Source organism: Lagenorhynchus albirostris, chromosome 10 (assembly GCF_949774975.1).
Source record: "Lagenorhynchus albirostris chromosome 10, mLagAlb1.1, whole genome shotgun sequence".
Lineage (NCBI taxonomy): Eukaryota > Metazoa > Chordata > Mammalia > Artiodactyla > Delphinidae > Lagenorhynchus > Lagenorhynchus albirostris.
The window spans coordinates 63,727,368-63,746,614 of record NC_083104.1 but is presented as its reverse complement, the minus strand read 5'-3'; the positions used below and the strand labels follow the sequence as shown (position 1 = coordinate 63,746,614).

At 54.9% G+C, this 19,247-nt stretch overlaps 2 protein-coding genes, 1 long non-coding RNA gene and 1 pseudogene across 6 annotated transcripts in view; 1 reads left to right on the top strand and 3 right to left on the bottom strand.

Annotated features, from left to right (window-relative positions):
- The window catches only part of ZBTB9 (zinc finger and BTB domain containing 9), a 68,723-nt gene extending 63,991 nt beyond the window's left edge, over nt 1-4,732 (bottom strand). For all 4 annotated transcript variants that reach the window (XM_060162592.1, XM_060162593.1, XM_060162594.1 and 1 more), the window contains exons 1-2: nt 4,507-4,732; nt 1,583-4,268 (exon numbers count right to left, since the gene is read on the bottom strand). In XM_060162592.1, coding sequence (XP_060018575.1) covers nt 2,853-4,262 — 1,410 coding nt within the window. In that variant the 5' untranslated portion in view covers nt 4,263-4,268; nt 4,507-4,732 and the 3' untranslated portion in view covers nt 1,583-2,852. The remainder of the gene's footprint in view (nt 1-1,582; nt 4,269-4,506) is intronic.
- Nucleotides 4,733-5,479: 747 nt separating this feature from the next.
- On the bottom strand, nt 5,480-7,385 carry LOC132527890 (GTP-binding nuclear protein Ran-like; annotated as a pseudogene).
- Nucleotides 7,386-7,768: 383 nt separating this feature from the next.
- SYNGAP1 (synaptic Ras GTPase activating protein 1) overlaps nt 7,769-19,247 on the bottom strand; it is a 32,419-nt gene continuing 20,940 nt past the window's right edge. The window contains exons 11-19 of the mRNA XM_060162587.1: nt 18,268-18,504; nt 17,936-18,137; nt 17,542-17,720; nt 16,848-16,889; nt 15,374-16,448; nt 14,767-14,940; nt 13,430-13,641; nt 12,206-12,296; nt 7,769-8,510 (exon numbers count right to left, since the gene is read on the bottom strand). Coding sequence (XP_060018570.1) covers nt 8,364-8,510; nt 12,206-12,296; nt 13,430-13,641; nt 14,767-14,940; nt 15,374-16,448; nt 16,848-16,889; nt 17,542-17,720; nt 17,936-18,137; nt 18,268-18,504 — 2,359 coding nt within the window. The 3' untranslated portion in view covers nt 7,769-8,363. The remainder of the gene's footprint in view (nt 8,511-12,205; nt 12,297-13,429; nt 13,642-14,766; nt 14,941-15,373; nt 16,449-16,847; nt 16,890-17,541; nt 17,721-17,935; nt 18,138-18,267; nt 18,505-19,247) is intronic.
- On the top strand, nt 14,178-18,651 carry LOC132527243 (uncharacterized). Its single transcript, XR_009542918.1, has 3 exons — nt 14,178-14,358; nt 14,619-16,332; nt 18,035-18,651. It is a non-coding gene; the product is annotated as an uncharacterized LOC132527243 (long non-coding RNA).

Genomic DNA, 19,247 nt, shown 5'->3' with positions numbered 1-19,247 from the left:
TTTACATGTATTAATTCTCACAACCCTATGAACGTAATAAATGCTCATGAGAAACTACAGAGACAGAGAGTGAAGATATAGGACAGAAAGGATAATTAAAAGAGCAAAGGCTCTGTGAAGGGGGCTAGCCTTGGACAGGAGAAGGGACATCTCTTCCACTATAAGGAGGAAAGGACAAAAGCAGAGAGGTGCACGTTTGTTTAAACCAAAATCTTTCATCGTGGAACTCAAGTTCCCTATAATCCTAATAACTTGGAAAGAAAACCCAAACTTCTAACATGGTGTCTTAATTTGCTTTACAGAAGTAGTAAAGTGCTATGGGGATTAAGGAGAGGGAGGAAGCAATTCTGCCCTAAGTTTGGACACCTATTAAGTGTCAGGTATACCTGAGGCTTTACGGATTCCAAGATGGGCAACATATGAAGATTGTATGGGTGGGCCTCTGTTCTTGTGGGCTGGCCAGCACCCATTCCCCACTCTTCTGTCCCAGAACTTCAATTTCCCTTGAGGATTCCAGGATTTGTCACCTCAATGGAACATATGATCAAGGTGCTCTGGTCAGAGGATGGCCCTGAGGCCCAGAGTTCTCTCCTGGAAATTTTATCTTGAGATGAGTGACAGAAGAAATAAGATTAACTGGGTCATCATCCCAAAACATATGACTGGAAAAATTCCCCAGTTCCTGTTCCCTCAACCCCTGGAGCTGACCCAGGTCTTGTCCTTCCAAAGGCTGGTCTTTCAGCCCTTCCTTCCATTCCAGGAGCCACCCCACATCCTTCAGATTCCTGTGTTGATAAGGTTAGTCAGAGCCAGTTTCCACCGCTTGAAACCCAAGGATCCTGGCCAACAGATATAGTCAGCTACAGAACATGTGCCAAAAGAATGACAGGTGGATGGGATGGTAGTAGATCCAAGGTTGGCAGCCTCCATCCCTGACCCCTTATCCAATGTGGTCACAGTCATTACAGTGGGGATGGTATCAAGGCAAGGCTCTTTAGAAAGGCTGACAGATCCCAGCTACAACTCACCTTCTCAGCCATAAAGTCATATTTTTTAGCCCCTTTAGGTTCCATACCTATTAACTTTAGAGGAACGTGCTTTGGCAAAGGCTGTCACTCCTGGCTCTATAGTTGTGACTTCAACTCATGTTCACCATTTCCACATCAATTCAGCCGCCCACACCCACTACCACACTCTGGCAATGGAGTTCTTTGTGAAACCTCTGGTGAACCATCATAGGTCTTTACTCAGCTTCCTTTGTGCCACTACAGTAGCTTGTACTGTCTCCCAACATGGACTTACCATACCACATTGTCATTATGTCTAGCTTCGGTAGTAGCTGTGAACTCTCTGAGGGTAGAGTATAAGTCAGGGTCTAGTACAGTGCTTTGCAACAAATGTAGAACAAACCAAACAATAAACATAATACATGAAGTCAGGGAATATTATAGGTAAAAATGTGAACAACCCCTTAAAAAAAAGAAGACAGAGAACGAGTTAGGAGGTACATACCACACCACCAAAAAAAATTAATAAAAAAATAAACAAAACAGTTCAGACTCTGAAAAATAAGGCAACTTACCAGAAGTTATTCAGGGGCAGGTCAGGGCTGAGAATCTGGCCCACTGACATCCAGGACAGTGTTCTCTGCAGCAGTGTGAGACTATCCGATTCTTCCCCCATCAACATAACCCAGCCGCATAAGGAATATGTCCAAGTCTTTGCAACTCTGTTCTCACATCGTCTCTCCCATATAAATGACTCAATTCAGTCCACTGTCAGCTTAGCTTTCACAGCAAAGTTTATTTGAAGAAATTAAGAAACTTATGACAATCTCCCCATTCCAACATCTATCCTTCTATGTGTCGACCAAGGGGCTGTCAAGTGTGGGTAGGGATGGAAAGGGAGGGGGTGTGGTCCCACTGTGCAGTTATTTCTCTAGTTTTCAGCATGTGCCGTCTCAGCCCTGAGTCCCTCTGACCATAGCCACTTCTTCAGAGCGGTGATTCTACCCTGAGAGTATTTTAGGTCAGTGGCCATCTCCTGAGTTCACTGGTCACATTCCAGTCAGTGTGATCAATATGGATGATCAGTGGTGGTCAAAGGTAGACAAGAGGGACTTCCTGGGCAGTCCAGTGGTTAAGACTCTGTGCTTCCACTGCAGGAGGCGTAGGTTAGACCCCTGGTCCGGGAACTAAGATCCTCTATTAAAGAGAGATCTAAGTGACACATGGAATGCGCAATCTGTTAAAGTGCTCAACTACAACATACAACAAAAAAGGTGTTGTAAAATTACCTACTAGTGAGAAAGCAATTTATAATCTGAAGGGTTTCTGGAAAATTTTAACAAAAGTATATAAGAAGACCTCTACTCACATAATTTCAGCAATGATGAGGGAGAGTAAAGCTTAGAGCTTAGTCTCCGGATTACCAGAACTCTGAATCAAACATATCTCTAGATGGAGACCAGCTCCCTTAACTACTCACAGAGACTGAATGAAATATTTATCATAATTTTTCTTGCTAACTCGTCTCTCATCATATAAACTTCTAATCTGAATTCCAGTTTCCTGTATGAAAAGAATATCTATTATGGGCAACTGATCGATTTACGTATGGCCTGTAAACCACTTTCCTGTAGGGTAGTTAGCCAAAACCTGGAGTGAGATGAGAAATCAGTTTCCAAATCGGTCAGGTTGAAGCCCACAGCCAAAAACAAGAGGTTCATAATATAGCTATCCTCTTGGCATAATTAACAAGATACAGGATTGCAGTGCCATGGTAGTGAGGGGTAAGTACCCAAGAGCAGCAGTGGCTCCCTTGTCCTGGAAATTCGTGTATGGCCTCAGTAGTCACTTGTAAGTCCAGTGAGCAGTGGCCCAGCCCTGGCCCTTGCACAGGTCCCGGTGGCGAAGGAAACAGGCATGGACTCGGAACCGGCGGCCACAGTGAGGACAGGCATGCAGGGCTCCAGCGTGGGTCTTCATATGCTCTGTTAGATGGTGCTTCAGCTTGAAGCGCTTGTTACAGATGCCACAGCCAAAGGGCCGAAGGCTGAAGGTCAGCATGATGTGCCGGTCACGCTTTGGCTTCACTGCAAACCGCTTCCCACACAAACAACCAAAGCGTTTTCCATCTGCAGGGGGTGCCCCGCCTAGCTTCACAGGTCCATGCACAGCTTGCCCTGCTCCCCCAGGTCCCCCACCCCCTGACAGGATTTCATTCCCATGAAGATCCACTGGTTTCCAGGATGGACCACCTCCTCCAGATGTTTGCCCTGCTCCTGAGGGCAGCAAGAACCCTAGCTCTCCATTCTCTTCAGTGTTCCCTCCTGGAAACACTTTGGTCTCCTCCTTTGTTCCTCCAGACTGAGTTCCGCCTCCTGATATCTCCTCCTTGGGCTCAAAGGGTTCCTGCTTAATGTAGAAGATTTTGGGAGGCAGTACAGTATGAGGGGCAGGAGGCTCAGGTGGAGCACTCTCGCTCTCTGGAAGCCTGCAAGGAGTAGTGGATGTGGGTAGGGCGTGGGATGCAGGAGAGCGGGGAAAACCCCCTGACCCTCTCTGAGGCTGAGGAGTCTGAGAGGGTACTGTTGACCCCTGGTCCTCCTCATCTTCTTCTTCCTCCTCCTCCTCCTCCTCTTCTTCAACTTGAAGCTGTAACATATCTACCAGTTCACTCCCCTCCCCTCCAACGCGGCTCTGGGTAGAAGCGGAAGACTGCGCCACAGTCTGGAAAGGAGAAGAGCGGATGCACCAGTCTCCTGGAGAGGATGTGGTGGAAAGAAGTGTGTGGAAAGGGGTCGCTCCCCGAGTTGAAATCCCACCACCTGAGTTTTCTAGTTCTCTAAGGATCTCTGAGCACTGATCTACCACTTGCCACATCTGGAGACCACTGGCCACAAGGAGGTGGGCAGGGAGAGCATCCAGTGGCAGACGGAGGTGCCCGGAATAAATGAGCTGGAGCAGCCCCTCGAAGGCGTCGGCTTCGATGACGCTGGGCAAGGTGAGACGTGGTGCATCCCCCAGAAGTAGTTTGTCGTGGAAGTAAGGAGAGGCGGCAGCCAACACCGCTTTGTGGGCCCTAAGTTCGCGGCCCTGCACCAGGAGGGACACGTCACAGAACTTTCCCTCCAGCCTGTGGCGGTTCAGGGCCTCCAGGAGTAACGAGCTATGCTGAGGGAACTCGATCTGGATCGTCCGTGGGGCTGGGTTGCAGGCCGGGGAGGGGGCTACGGGAGGCAAAGGCGTCGAGGTATCCATGGCCTCCTGGGGAAGAGAGAAACCCCAGAGGGGTCGAGTACAGGAGGTGAGGGGTGAGGTAGAGCCCGCGCGGGAAGAGGGCTGTGAAGGAAAGGGACGGGGTCACAGAAGCTCTGGATAAGGGGAACCGTGTCTCCTCAAACGCCCGCCTCCCCTGCCCCCCAACGTGTGAAAACTTTTCAGTCGGCAGCTGTTCGGGCAGATCAGTCCCACGCACTCCCCCGCCGAGAAAACGAAAACATACCACAACAAAACACCAACCGAGGCTTGAACTTCCAGGGCCTGTGGAGACTAGGAGGTCCTTCAGCCGCGAGCCGGACCTCGCCGGCCGGGTCGGCTTCTCCCCGCCGCTCCGCTCCCACTCACGTGCCCGCAGAGTCCGGCTCCAGGGGAGGCGCGGCCACCCGGAGACCGCCAGCGCCTGCCGCCAGCCCTTCCCGCCGCCACGCCCCCGAGAGTACACACGCGGCCCGGCGTCCAAAGCGCCTCTGCAGCAACCGTACCGCCCCGGCCGGAAGCCACCGCCTCCCCGCCGGACGCGGATGCCGGGGCGCTGGGCGGTGCCAGAGAGGCAGCCAATCGGGGGACGCCGGCCTACAAGCCTCATGTTGATTGGTTGCGCGGGTGAGAAGGCGGTGCTGGCGAGAAGCCGCTGGCCCCAGCCGGGCCGCAGAAAGGGTGGGCGTGCGCTCCCGTGATTAAACTTAGCCCCCGCCTCTAGTAGGTGCTGAGAAGGCGAGATTAAGCGGGCACTTACTGTATGGGCTACGTATTGACCGCATCACCTTGTATCCCTCGGGCTCCGCCACCAGCGAGGTAGGTGTTTCCATCCCGTTTCCTCGGGGGAAACCGAGGATGGCAAGTGGTGGCCCTGGGGCTGGACCCGCACATCGCTGAGGCACCATGTTCTTTCCTCCATTCCGCACGGGAGCATTTAAACTAATTTTTATTTTTCTTCTAGCAACTAAATAAACTTCATTTCTAGGTAATTTTTTTTTAGATATTTAAAATACAACTTTATTCTTATTCTAAACGAAAAGGAATGGGAATGACGGTGACAAACAAGATTCCACCACTGAATATTGTGATGTGACTGTAGCACTCTTATATTTGAAACTCAAGGAGGAAACAACTGTGTTCCAAAACACAAATATGCAGGTCCCCAAAAAAAATGTTTTTGTTTTTTTTTTAACTGCCACATTCACTCCGAAGCCCATTCATCTCCTTCAGCATCCCAAAGATTAAGCACATGTTCTGCTTAGCTATATAATAAAGTGGCAAACACCCTGCACCACCGACATCACAGGACAGTTGCCTATAAAACTAGACTTCTGACTCTGGGCTCCAGCTTCACTTTCTCACGGGTCATCATGTTCATCCGGGAGGGCAGTTGTCTGAGCAACCTCTAGATCGTGCTCGTACTGCGCTGCCAACGCTGGATCCATGACCACCTCTGGTGGGGCGAGAGCAGGCATGGCGACGAACTCCAAGTTAGGGTCTCCGATCAGTTTTCTAGCAAGCCAGAGAAGGGCTTTTCAAAGTTGTAGTTACTTTTGGCAGAAATGTCATAGTACTGAAGATTCTTCTTTCGGCTGAAGACAGTTGACTTTGCCTTAAACCTTTGTGTCCTTAATATCCACTTTGTTGCCACACAACACGATGGGGATGTTCTCACACACTCGTACCAGATCTGTATGCCAGTTACGCACGTTCTTGTAACTCTCGATATTACATCAAACATTATAATGGCACAGAGCTTGGATATAATAGCCATTTCTCAGTCCACCAAGTTTCTCCTGACCAGCTGTATCCCATACATTGAACTTAATAGGTCCTCTGTTGGTATGGAATACAAGGGGATGGACCTCAACACCCAAGGTAGCTACATACTTCTCAAATTCACCAGTCAGATGATGTTTCACAAATGTAGTTTTACCAATTAGGTAATTATTTTTAAGGTACACGTAGATGTATACTTGGAATCTTTTATCAGAGAATGCTGCTGGTCCTTTTTTTTTTTAAAATGTTTTATTTATTTATTTAATGCTGCTGTTCCTTGACCTCTTTACTCCTTCGGGTTAAGTGGTGCAGTGGTGAGGGGAGAGATAGACGGAGTAAGTTTGGCCAGTGCAAAACCCCTACTCTAACTAAAACAATAAATCTCCTCGCTGGTCGGGACAGCGATATTCTAGGGTGAAGACTACGGCACCACACAAGGATATACAGTTTCTCCTAGGCTGTCAGCTTCCTCTCAAAAAGCAGCTCGTCACCCTGCTGGTCCTCCTGGAGGTCCCAGCCTAGGAAAGTAAGCACAGCGATAAAAGAACAATCTCCGTTTATTAAACATGATTTTTCTGTTTCACCACACACTCCAGAAAAAAAGGAAATGGGGCTGGGAGTGGAGAAAAAGGTACAGTGGCTGGGGATAGAGTAGGCTGGGAGTGGGGTAGGGTGGGGAGGGAGAACGTGAAAACAAAATAAAACAGGTAGGAAGAACATCTCCCTACCCTTAAGGTGGTGGCCGGGGGAGGGAAGCATGAGGGGGAGGGGGCCAGGAAGCTCTGTACAGAGGGGTTGCCCCCAGCCCCCACACACACACCCTGGATATGTACAGTACAAACCCCAGATAATTACAACAGCCAAAGAAGAGAAGAAGAAAGGGAGTCCAGGGGTAGGGTCTGAGGTTGGGAAAGCAAGGAAAGGGCACAGGGATAAAATTTCACATATTTACAACTTTTATATAAGTATAAATTTGGCCCCGGCTGGGTGTATGTGTGTAGTGGGATGGGACTGAAGGGGAACTGTCCATACAAAAGAAAGAAGGGTCGAGTCTGGGAAGAGTCTCAATACCAAACGCAAGAAGGGATGAGGGGGCAAGGCTGGGTAGGGGACAGCAGTCAGGGAAGAGGGGGTGCCAAGGAGGGGCTTCTCCCCTCCTGTGACCTACCCACACCAAACCCCATCCATCCTACCTCCCCTATCCCGCCAGAGAGCTATGTACAGAGAAACACCGAAAAATTGTGGACCTGGCGGGAGGGAGGAAGGTGGAGGGAGATTGGGGAGGGGGGGGAGGATGAGAGGGAAGCCCAGCCCTGTCCTACCTCCCCCGGGGGACAGAGTCATGGAAGGGGGCCCCCAACACCCCTCCTCCAACACAGGTCCCCCCACCCTGGGGGAGAGAGGCATGGCTTTTCCTAGAGTAAGTTCCCCCCTCCCCCTGGGAGTAGAGACCAAGAAAAGAGAGGGGAGGGGCAGCGGGGCTGTGTGTGTCAGGGTAGGGCAGATCAACTAGTCTGTCCTCCCCAACATACACCCGCTCCTAAACCCTAACCCCTCCCCCAAACCTCAATTCCGCCCCACCCAACACACTGGGGGAGGGGGGGGCACAAGCCCCCTCACCCCGCTCTGGGACCAGCCAAGAGCAGATCAGGTATGGGAAGAAGGGGAGACAACTCCCATTCCCCCCTTGCCACCCCCTCCCTGCCCCGGTGGCCCCTCCACCCCATCTGGGTTCTGGGTGGGGAGGGAGTAAATTTAAGAGTGGTAGGAGGAGAAGGAGTTTGTGCGTGCTGAGCCCCCCCAGACGCTCCTGAGAAATCAAGGGGTAATAGGGCCCCCTCACCTGGGGTCCCCTCCCCATAACAAGGGGGACAGGGGAGGCCAAAATGGGGCGGTGGAGGGGAGTTAGATTGTCAGCTCTGGTTACTGCTAAAAAATCACCCTGAAGTTGAAAGTTTGGAGGTGCCGCACCCCCACGGTGGGGTGAGGGTCTGTCCCCCAGTGCTCAGGGGAACGATGAGGCAGAGGATGGGGATAGCACCCCGGAGTGAAGGGGTCTGTGTGGGGTAGGTGGTGTCCTGGGGCAAGGGTTCCTGGGGGTCACAGGGGGAAGCACCCCAACAGGAAGGAAAAGGGAGCAGCTGAGGGTCCCTGCTCTCCCTCCTGGAAATGGTGCAGTGGGGGTGGGGGACTGGTGCCCCCCAGCGAGGCATTCAGGGAGGCAATCCCGCTGTCCCTCGGCGACGTCCAGTCCTGGTGGTTGGTGCCGTTCCAAGGTGGGGTGCACAGGGAGGGAGAAGGAAGTCTGTGATGCAAGGTGGGCTAGTGGTCTGCGGTGTTTCGGAACTCGCCGTTCTCAGTGATCTGCAGCCGGGGTGGGGGAGGTGGGGCTGGGGGGGCCAGGCCGTTCCAAGGTGGGGCCAGCGTCACACGCGGGTTTGTTGGACCCAAGGGGGGAAGCTGCCTCTCCTGCAAGACACCAAAGAGGAGAGCGCGGACTTATTGAGACGCTTCGCGGGGGCCTGAGTGCCAGCTCCCTAGCAGTGGCCTCCCCCAGAGCTGGCCCACTCCACAAACCACATCCCACCCCCTTCCCCCAGGACACCCCCACCCGCATCCTCCTCCTTTGTTTCTCACCTGTAGGAGAAGTTACATCTTCTGGGATCAGGGAGAAGAGAATCTCACCCCTGACTCCTAACAGGGGCCTTCAACCCAGGGAGTCACATCAGGAACCCAGTTCACAAGAAGTAAGTTTCCTATCTCACCCCCAGCCTAACCCTTGCATCTTCCCCTGCCCAGTGCCCCCCCTCCCAGGCCACCCCCAATCAGAGGTGGGAACTTTGTGTAGAGGGAACAAGGGGAAGCAGTACAGCAAAACCTCATTAATCCAAACCCCCATGGATTTGGGATTTTTTTTCATAATTTGAACAAAAACTGGGCTTGAGTTTTCCTTTATCTGTGAAGAAAGGGTGTGCTAAGCAAAATTAATAGTGGAAACGTGTATGTGGGAGGGAATATTTAACCTATACCAGAAAACAGACTTTTCAATCCTATCTACTCATTAACACATGCTCCCTGAGGGCCTCAAGTGGGAAAGCCTCGTTCATTGAGTTCTACTTACTGTATATAGTATGAAGACATGCATTTCATTAAATAGACACTGTCATTCAGTTTTGTCACTTATTCACAGTGGCCAGCTTCTCAAATATAACATTCCAAATTAGAGAGGTTTAACTGTACTGGGGGGAAAGGAAGGGGATTCAGGGAAGTGATGTGGGAAGGAGAAAACACTGTGGGAGGGGCCGCCTCTCGCTCACAATAACTGCAGGAAGGAAAGGACTAGGAGCTTCTGCAGAGACGCAGCATGCCCCGAGCTCTGCATCCCCAGGAAACAGAAGGGCTTCATTCCTTTCCACCCCCACGCTCCTTTCATTCCCTCACCCTGGGCTCCCAGTTAGAGGGTGAGGGGTACCAAACCCTACTCCCACCCCTGGTCCTATTCTACCCCTTCCTACCCCTCCTGGACCAACTCCTGGCTCCTCGCCTCAGCTCTGGCTTCTGTTCCTCTGCTGGGAGAGGAGAAGAAAGCCATGTGTTCTACACTTTGGGTTGCTTGCTTAGGCTTTTAAAAATACAGGCACATAATTAATTTTTATGTTAATGGCTGAGTTGCAGAGGGACCAATACCTCAAAGGGGTTTAGAGAATGTGTCCAAATTATTTCCTGGACCATAGGGCACTGAATCCTGGCAACCTAGCTGTGTCTGACAGAATCTCTAAAAGATATAAAAACACTCCAAGCAGAGGCTCCCAGGTCACCTCTCCTCATCTCTCAGAAGGTCACCCAAACCCAAGATTTAAGCAAAGCCACCCTCTTAGCTTGCCTCTCCCACACTTTCCACAGCCAGCAAGAGAGAAAATCCTGTCTGGTAGGGTATCCTGAGTGTGGCAGGAGAGCAGGGGAAGGAAACCTCAGATTCCCTTCCCTCTGCTTGTCTGCTGGCAACAGCACACAGGCATGCCCCCAACACCCCCATGGACCCAAATTTAGAAAGGAGATAAATTAGGGTGCCATTATTCACTTTACAAAAGAATTCACCACAGGAGTCCTTTAAATGGTGAGGTCCCCTGGTGCCTTGCAGCATCTGTTTTTAACTCACCAACTACTTTGACAGAGAGGCCGGGCAGGCAGAGAGTTAAAATTACAGTGTGAGGAGACACTGCCCACTGCAGATCAATCCCGCAGAAAATAAAGCATCTCAGAAGTGATGTCAGTGGCTGACTGCTTCCCATTTACTGGCTTTTCAGGTAGGATTCTGTGTCCGGCAAGGCCACTGGGTGGCGGGAGAGGGGGAGTGAGTGGCATTAGCAGCCCAGGGCTGTAAGCACTGACGAGAGGTTATTTAATCTGCTGGTTCTGGCATCTCTGCCTGGAATCAACATGGCTACAGAGCCCACGATCTTATTTAGGAGGACACCTCCCCCCACTTCCAACTCCCAATGCCACATGCACCAGTCCACATCCTAACATCTGTCAAGGTTCCTTTCTCGCTCCTCCTTGCTCCACTCACCCTTACTGTCCCGACATCTGAACAGCATCCTTTCCCAGCACCCCAATGTCTCCCTTAATTAATTACCCACTCTTAATTCCCACCCAATGGGGCTGAATAAGAACCCCAGATGCCTTCTACCTCACAGATGTAAGGAAGGAGAAAGAGAGAAACAGGTGAGGGGTGGGAGGAAGGAGGGCTCTCTACAGAACCAAGGTGTGGGAGAAGGAAGAGGAAACCCCAGCCTACCTGCTGCAGGCAGCACAGCCCCTTTAGCCAAGGGCCCCCAACCCAGCATCACCACCACCCCTTTAACAAACCCTGACCCCAACATCCCAACCCCCAAGGACGCTTTGGTGAAATGGGGGGTGACAGACATACACTGGAGAGGTAGAGGAGGAGGACTGAGAGTCAGGAGGAGGCCACGGGGAGGTGTGTAGGAAGGGGAGTGTGATCTGGGGGATGTGCGGGCCATCTAGGGTAAGGTGCTTGGTACTGGTCAGGAGTTCTGGGAGGCGGCAGGAAGTGCTCTTGGGACAATGCCTGGGGAGACAGGTCTGTGCAGGAGGTGTCCGGAGGGTCGGGCCTGTAGAGGTCCTCGGGTGTGGGGGGCAACAGTGAGCAGGGGAGAGGCTCCGGAGAGTCAGAGGGGAGTGGGCTTCACGACCAACCTGCAGTGGTCCGGAGTCACCTCCCCCTGTGTCCTCCGCCCGTGGTCAAAGCGGAACCAGGAGAATTACCTGATGAGGAGCTGCAGGGGGAGAGAGTGGGGTCATGGGGTCAGGAGCCTTGGTGGTGCTGGGGGGGAAGCCTGGAGGTCAGAGCAGAGGAAAGAGGAGCATGGGTGGGAAGTGAGCAGAATTGGGGGAGAACGAGGGGTTAAGGGGGCAGGAGGGAGGTCCTAAAGGTTGGCTGGTGAGAGAGAGGGCGAGCAGCCAGGAGCTGGAGAGTCCAGTCAGGAGTGAGGACCACAGGGAGAGGCAGGCCAAAGAAGGCGGCTAAGCCTTCAACACCGAGGGAAGGAAGGGAGAGCTTACAGGACAGGGGGCTTTCAGGATCTGAGGAGTCGGGAAGAGGAGGCCCAGTGGCGGCTGTCAAGGAGTGATGGGGATTGGGGGGCCCAGAGAACAGCGGTGACGAGTACCGCAAGTCCCCAGGGCACCAGCCGGAGCCTGAGGACACTAGCGCTCCTACTGCCCTGGGTTCCGTTCTAGCAAACTGCAGCCTCTGGCCCTCCGGTCCCAAGAGGAGCTCAGAGGAGGCCAAACTCCCTGACTCACACAGGGGTGGGCCCAGCAGGGGCAGGGGTCCAGGAACTTGGTGGGGTCTGAGGTTCTGGTAGAAGGTCCTGAAACGCAAACAGAAGTGGGAAAGGCAGGGTGGGGAGGCACGGCAGGGGAGGGGGGCTGACACTGCTGGGAGTGACAAAGGCACAGACAATGGGATGAAAATGGGGTCGCTTGGGGGCTGCCGGGAGCAGCCAGTGGACAAATGGAGAACAATGGGAGAGACGGATGGCGATGGGGCTGGGGTGGCTGGTGCAGTGACTGCACGAAGGACAGTGGGATGGATGGGGATGGGACACGGAGAAGATAAATGACATTGTAATTTCCACCTGAGCGTCGAGCAGCCTCTTCTTGGGTTCGGGCAGCGGCTCAGCCATGGCGGGGTGCTCCCGGCGCAGCTCCTCCTCCACCAGCATCAGCCTGAAGGGACGGGCTTCAGTGGGGTTAGTGGCGGGCACGGGCGCGGAGCCTGCCTGGGGAGCTCATGATCCCGGGGAACCCCACAGCTCTCTGGAAAAGCCTTGGGCATCCTTCTCCCCCGCGCTCAGAATCCCTCCATTGTTCTGACTCCAAAAGACGCCCTGTCATTCACCTTCCTTTCAGGGACGCTCGCATCTCCCTGCTAAGTACGGGTTTCTGTGCCTCAGAGACCCCCTACCTACCACCAGGCACCCCGGCCCTCTGCGCTCCCACTCAGGACCGTGCCGTCCCTCAGACCCTGTGGCTGAAGACCTGGCTTCTCCATCCCCCACCCCACCTCACTGAAACTAGGCCATCTCCAGGGCAGCCCCTAGACACCCCTCGCCCAAGAGGGGTCTCTACAATCATAATTCCCGGACTCTCCCTGCCTTCTGTGACGATTCTCAAGGTAACTTCTCATAAAGGATATCAAAGCAGTGGTTTTCAAAAAGGTTTCCAGTCAAACCTTTTTCTTCTAATTAATCTTACTCAAAAATACATTTAGAATGCATGGAAATGGAGCTGGCTCTGGTTGGAGTGGGGGTCCTACCCAGTTCTCAAGCTAACTGATCCCCTTGTTGAGGCACCTCCTTGGAGCCCAGGGCTTGACAGAGCACAGGCTATAACAAGCATCATTTACTTTCTGATGGAATACCTTTCCACGGCTGCAGAGGAGGGTGGGCCCAGGATGGGACGGTCAGGGGCTACTATGGCCAAGGGACCCCTGCTTAGATTTGGGGTGAACATTACAGGCTGAGTTGAGAATAACCAGTGGGGGAGTCCCAGGCTAGGCCAGGTCCAGACAGAGAGAGATGGTTGGACAGTAAGAGGTACATTTTCCAAGGGCTTCAGAAGTTACTCTACTAGGAGAGAGATCAGGGTTTAGTAAAGGGATATTTAATGCACTAAGCGGGAGGTTTCTCTCCATCTGGTGATGACGGAGTGGGTGACAACCCTGGGAGGAGGGTGGTGGGCTTTCCTCCTGGTGTCCTGCGTTGGGGGATGGGGGATGGTGGTTGGGGGCTGGGGGGAGCTCGCTGGCCCTCTTCAGCCTCAGGCTCTCCCTTGCCACTCCTCCCCGGGCCGCCCCTCACCTGCCAATGATGCTCTTGATCTGTGAGTCCTTCTCTGCCTGCTGCTGCCTTAGCCTCTTCTCGCTCTGTTCCAGCCGGGCCTGATACTGCATCAGGATTTTGCTGGTCTGTTCTTCCTGGGACAGCAGCCTCCGCTCATACTCTTCCAGCTTCCGGTTGGACATGTGCAGCCGCTCCTTCAGTGAGTGGATCTCCTCCTCATACTCCTTCACCTGCCCGCCGGGCACACGACCCCGCACTGTGAGGGGGGCTGTGCCTGACCCCACCACTCAGCCTGTACCCCTGCCTGCCAAGCACAGCCACCATGTGGTGAGGGACACCCCACCAGCCTCCTCCAGCCCTTCTCTGCCTGTTGGTCATACACACACACACAACTGGCCTTTAAGAAGGCCCTTCCGTGGGGCTGAGGCTCCCTCAAGATGGAGCAAAATGGTGGACTCCCCCACCCTAGAGGTACACACATGCCCTCACATGTGCATCTGGACACAGGAGGACCCACACAGGAGCCTGGACAGACTCATGGACACACGTGGAATGCATTTTGGCCTCAGCTTGTTAAATGGTGCTGGAAATAATTTATTATAAGGCCTGAAGATTCTCTTAGCTCAAGTCCATCTACATCAATCCCAACATTTTCCTTTGCTCAGAGACCACTTCTCCCCAAAAGCCTCTCTGCTTCCCCAAGTTGCAGTCATGTATTCTGTATATATAATCTAACCCTGTAGCTACCCTCTTCTTCAGGGTCCTCGCAGCAACGGCTCCCAAGGAACTTTCTGCTAAGTGTGTGAAGGCCAGAGCTCCTGCTGACTTTTGCTCGGGACCACCACCAGCTGAGAGTCTGGACAGTCTTTCCACACATGGGCCAATACACACCACCCTCCCCCTAACCACCAACCCTCTGTCACCGATGCCCACGGAACAGTGACTGGGTAAGCCATGCATGGGTCCTGGTACGACCACTCTGCCCCTCGCCCAATGTACAGCTCCCACTGCTAGTGAAGTACCTTCCCCTGACTTCTTCCTGAGAAGTCACAGGAGCCAGGGCTTCAACATGTTCTCCCCGGGGAAGAACACAGAGACAGCCTAATATAGAGCATGCTTTTCCCCAGACAGTCTATGATGTGTGTAACCCAAAATAACACAGTTGAAATGGGTTTTTCAATGGACTGTATCTGGCCTCCCCTGACAGAGGGCTTCTCAGGAGAAGACATCGGGTCTTTGTCCTTTCTTTTTCATCGTAACTACCTGACCACAGATGTTGCCCTTGGAAGGGACTAGAAGCCTGCCCTGTGGGTAAAGGGTAAGACGGGGTTTGGGGCAGGGAGAGCCCTGCGTACCCTATCCAGCCGGCTCTCGTCCATGGACTTCGAGTATTCCTTGAGCTTGTACTCTTCCCGTTCGATGTGGGCGCTCTCGATGTCAGCTGACAGATGAGGCATGTTGGAGACCCAGGCCACCGTTCGCTCGGAGGCTGGCATCGTGGGGTTCAGTGTGGATGGCGTCTGAGAATGCTGGGACGGGGCGAGGTGGGGGCAGAAGGAGAGAGGGAAGGTGGGAGGAGGCAGAGTGCTTTTAGAGGGAGGGAGCACTGCCCAAAGAGACGAGAGTCCCCTTCCTGTCCCCCACACTAGATGAGAGTCCTCAGCCTGTCCCCTGCACTAGCACCCATCACCTCGTGAAAGCTATACTAGTTATTCATCACATCTCCCCTCAGGAGCCCCATGAGGGCAGGGAGTTTTGTCTGTCGTTCAATGCCAAGTGCACAGTGCCTAGAACAGCATGTGGCGCCAAAGCAAGCCCTCTATGAACATTTGTTTAATCAATGAAAGGAAGTGAGAAAATTGTAACTTCAAACCACAGTCTCTGTTCTACCACCCCCCCAACCCGTTTCCTTCTTCCCTCCCTGCTCTTCACCCCTCCGGCCTTCCTCCCACCCCCACCTACCTGCTTGGTGATGGAGGGCTTGAGCCCCCCACCCCCTCCGCCGCCGCTGCCCCCGCTGCCCCCAATGCTGCCCTCTTTGCTGAGGCTCTGCTGCCGCGGACGGGCAGGGCCATAACTTGGCTCCGGCGACTGCAACAGGTTCCCGCTGGACGGCCGGGGTTTCTGGGCAGCGCTGACTGTCAACTGCTGAGACTTGCCCCTCTGCAACGGAGGCGGCTGGCCCCCGCCACCCCCGCCGCTGCCCCCACCGCCGCTCCCACCTCCAGGCCCTGGGGGAACGGGCCTCTGGGGACCAATGGTGATCTGGGGAGGAGACAGCATGTGCTGCAGGTTGTCCTGGAGTGAGAGCTGCCGACGGGTGAAGTCAGTGCCAGAGGGTCCAAACTCATCACTGTAGCTGTGGCTGTGGAGGATGGAAGCAGCGGGGGGCTTGGGGACCCCTGAGGAGAGGTCTTCGCTCTTGCTATAGCCATGGAATGGGGCGAAGGTGTCCCCTGGGGGCTCTCCACCTCGGTGGTGGTGATGGTGGTGATGGTGGTGATGGGAGGAGGGTGGACCGTGGCCTCCGCCCCCTCCGTGGCCCCCTGGGGGGCCTGGCCCATCAGCAGCCATGTGGAAGAGAGGATTCTGGAAGGAGAGGGGTATGCGCAGTTGCTGGGCAGGGACACCGTCCGTGGTGACGCCCATCTGGCTGAGACGCATGCCGGCCGCCGTGATGGATGAGCCGCTCCCCTGGGAGAGGCGGCCAGCAGGTGCGGGCCGCAGCCCCAACGCCGCAGTCAGGGAGGCCTGGCTCGAGTGCAGCAGGTCCCCTACGGCTGCCAGGTTGGACACACTGCTGCTGTTGAGGCGGCCACCGGGCCCGTCACCCTGCAGGTCCAGCATGGAGACGCTCTTGTTGACACTCAGCATCTTCTGCTCCGGTTCTGTGATGTCCGAGCTGCTCGTGCAGTACGCAGGTGAGGACCGGGCCAGGGGTGGGCGGCTGACATAGAACAGGTCTTTCCCCCCACCAGGCGGCGGTGGGGGGGGCTTTTCCTTGGTTGGGGAGGGGAGGCGAGCCATGTCCATAGAGCTGCAGGAAGGGAAGCGGGCACACGAGTGGGAGGTAAGACCCAGGCTACTAGCAGTAGAGCCTCTGTGGTCCAGCATAGGCCTGGGGTGAAGAGTGGGACCCGCAGGGAAGGGCTGAGAGCTGACGTTTGCAGCTCGGGAGAGGGCAGGCAGGCTGGGGGGATGGGAGGGGATGCGAAGGAAATAGGATGGGACAGGGCCCCTCCGGGAAGGGAGGGAGGCCTGGAGAAGGGGAGATGGGGCAGCAGGAGGAGGCATGAGGGGCAGGTCTGGGCAGATGTGGAGGAGATGAGGGCGCATGGAGGAGAAGAGGAGCGGAGGGAGGTGATGGCCACTGGAGTCGGGGTTGGCGGGGGAGCAGACAGGAGAGGAGAGGGCGGGGGAGGGGAGAGCCCCTCACCTGTTGAGGCCTCGAGCCATGAAGGACTGAAGGTCGATGGAGCTGGAGAGAGATGGGAAGAGGGACGAGCACAGACAGAGAGAAGGAGAGAGGCAGGTGGAAGTTGGGGATGTGTGGAAGGAGAGGCGGGGATGGTGGGATGGGTATGGTATCATGGAGGGAGAGATGCGGGCAGAGGAATGAGCAGGATGGTCATCAAAACAACGAGCGGCAGCTGCGGATCTGTGCGCCTCCCAGCCTGGAGGCTGTGGTGGGGAGGCTCTGCGGGGTGGGGTCCAGGGGCTACTGCTGTAGTGCTGAATCGGGGCAAGGTCTGAGGGGTGCTGGTGGCGGGGCTGGGGATGGTGCTGCTTTACCAACTAATACAGAGCTACCTGAATGTTCTGACACCAGGTGGCTGGTCCAACTGTACAGGCTGAACACCAGCTCTGAGCAGGGAGAGGGACCTCCTAAGCTTATGCCAGGCTGGAGCTGGCGGAATCTCAGCATGTTTTGGGGGGCTCTACATTCCTTGCTCCCTCTGGCTTGCAGCTAACTACTGACTGGACCTGTCTCCTTACCGTTTTCTCTGAGAAAACGCTTCTCTTTCCTTTCTTTCAAGCCCTCGAGAAAGGCACATGGGGCCCAGTGGAGTGTATCCAGGACAGAAGCATAAGGGCGCCTAGGGCACAGGCCTGGGGTCCTGGGTGCTCACCTGTTGAGGTCCCGCATCACGTAGCCCTGCATCTCGGCCGAAGGGCCCCGCAGCACCACAGGCTGAGGCCGGGGCCGCTCGCTCTGACGGCTTGGCTGCCGTTGGATGTTGGGGTTCCTCAGAGCTGTGCTGATGTCGTTGAGGAGCCGGGGCAGTGGGCCCAGCTTCAGGAGGGCTTCCTGGAATGGGGAGGCTATTACCTGGGGGCTAACAGCCCAGCTTTAAGGGAGCCTCAGAGAGTTCAGGTAGAAGGAGTCTGAGCTGGGGAAGTGGCATTGGAAGTGGCAGTGACATGTCTGGGAACAGGAGGGGGGGAAGAATCTGCGCAGGGGGTGGTCTCCGGGCCACAGGAGCCTCTGGCGACCTGAGGACGGGCCAAGGGGCCTATGCTCACCTTGCTGAGCTGGGGCAGCACCTCCCAGAGCAGGGCGTGCAGCGTGGAGAGCTCTCGGCCCAGGTCGATGTAACCCTCAAAGCTACTGCTATTGGTCAGTGTGTCCAGGTTGGAGATCTCGTACAGGAACTGCTGCATGGAACCCCACTCCAGCTCCAGAAACTCGTTCATGAAGCCCAGAAAGTCCTCCTTTGAGGTAAACCTGGCCAAAGCATCCAGAAGGTACAGGTCACACCCAGAAAGCCTCCAACCCATGCCTGTCTCTAGGGACTCGGGAGACCCTTCCTGCCCACTCCAGCCCCGTCTGACACCCAGCCTGAGGCTTCCCTCACTTGGAAAAGTTGGCCAGGTTCTGGATGACCTTGGCGATGAGGGTGAGGGTTCGCGAGGTCTGCTCATCTGGGTACTCCTGCATGAGCCCAAAGAGACTGGGTGACATGATGGCCGGGCAGAGGAAGCGCAGGAAGAGCGAGGCGCTGATCAGCCGGTCTGCGATGTCCTCCCGGCCCCTCTCTGCGCAGCGCAGCCGCCAAGACGCAAACACCTCCTTCAGCTCCCTCGGGAACACGCTGAGGGGACGGGGTGGGGAGACAGAGAGAGAGAGAGAGAAAGAGAGAGACCGGGACTGAGCCCCAGAGACCCTCAGCTTCCACGGAACATGCTGAGGGGGGTGGAAGGAGGTGAGGGTGTGGAACCCTCACAGAGGTGAAAGCGACAGGGAGGGAGGGAGGGCGGGAGCGCAGGAGGAGGACAGGAGGCTGCTGGAGGAAGAGGGCTATGGCAGAGGGGACAGAGGGGACAGACAGGGTAGGGAGAGAGAATGCAGGGGAGAGGAGGTGAGGGGAGAGGGACACGCGGGAGAGAGACAGGGGCAAGTGTGAGAGAGACAAGGAGAGGAGGAGAAGAAAGACACCAGGGAGAGACAGAGATGGGAGAGAGATGGAGGGTCACTCGAGGTACAGGGAGCTCGGACCCCCCAACTCTTCTGGATTCCAGGGAAATGGGGATGGAGGTGTCCCAGGCATGATCCCCAGTCCCTGGAATGGCTCAGAGCTCACTCTTCCCACCTCCCTGGTCCTCCTCTTCAATGTCCCATTGACACCTTAAACTCTAACTGGTGTAAAGTGAGCTCAGCATCGCTCCCCACATCTCCAACCTCCACTGGGCTCCCTCTCCTGACTCCCCAGTTCTGTCAGTGAGGCCACCGTGGTCTCCCAACCACCAGCCTCATGGCCTTGGGAGTTGTCCTTGCTCCCCACAGACATGCCCCCTCCTTTCCAATTACCCAATGACTCCTGGTGATCCTTTCCGC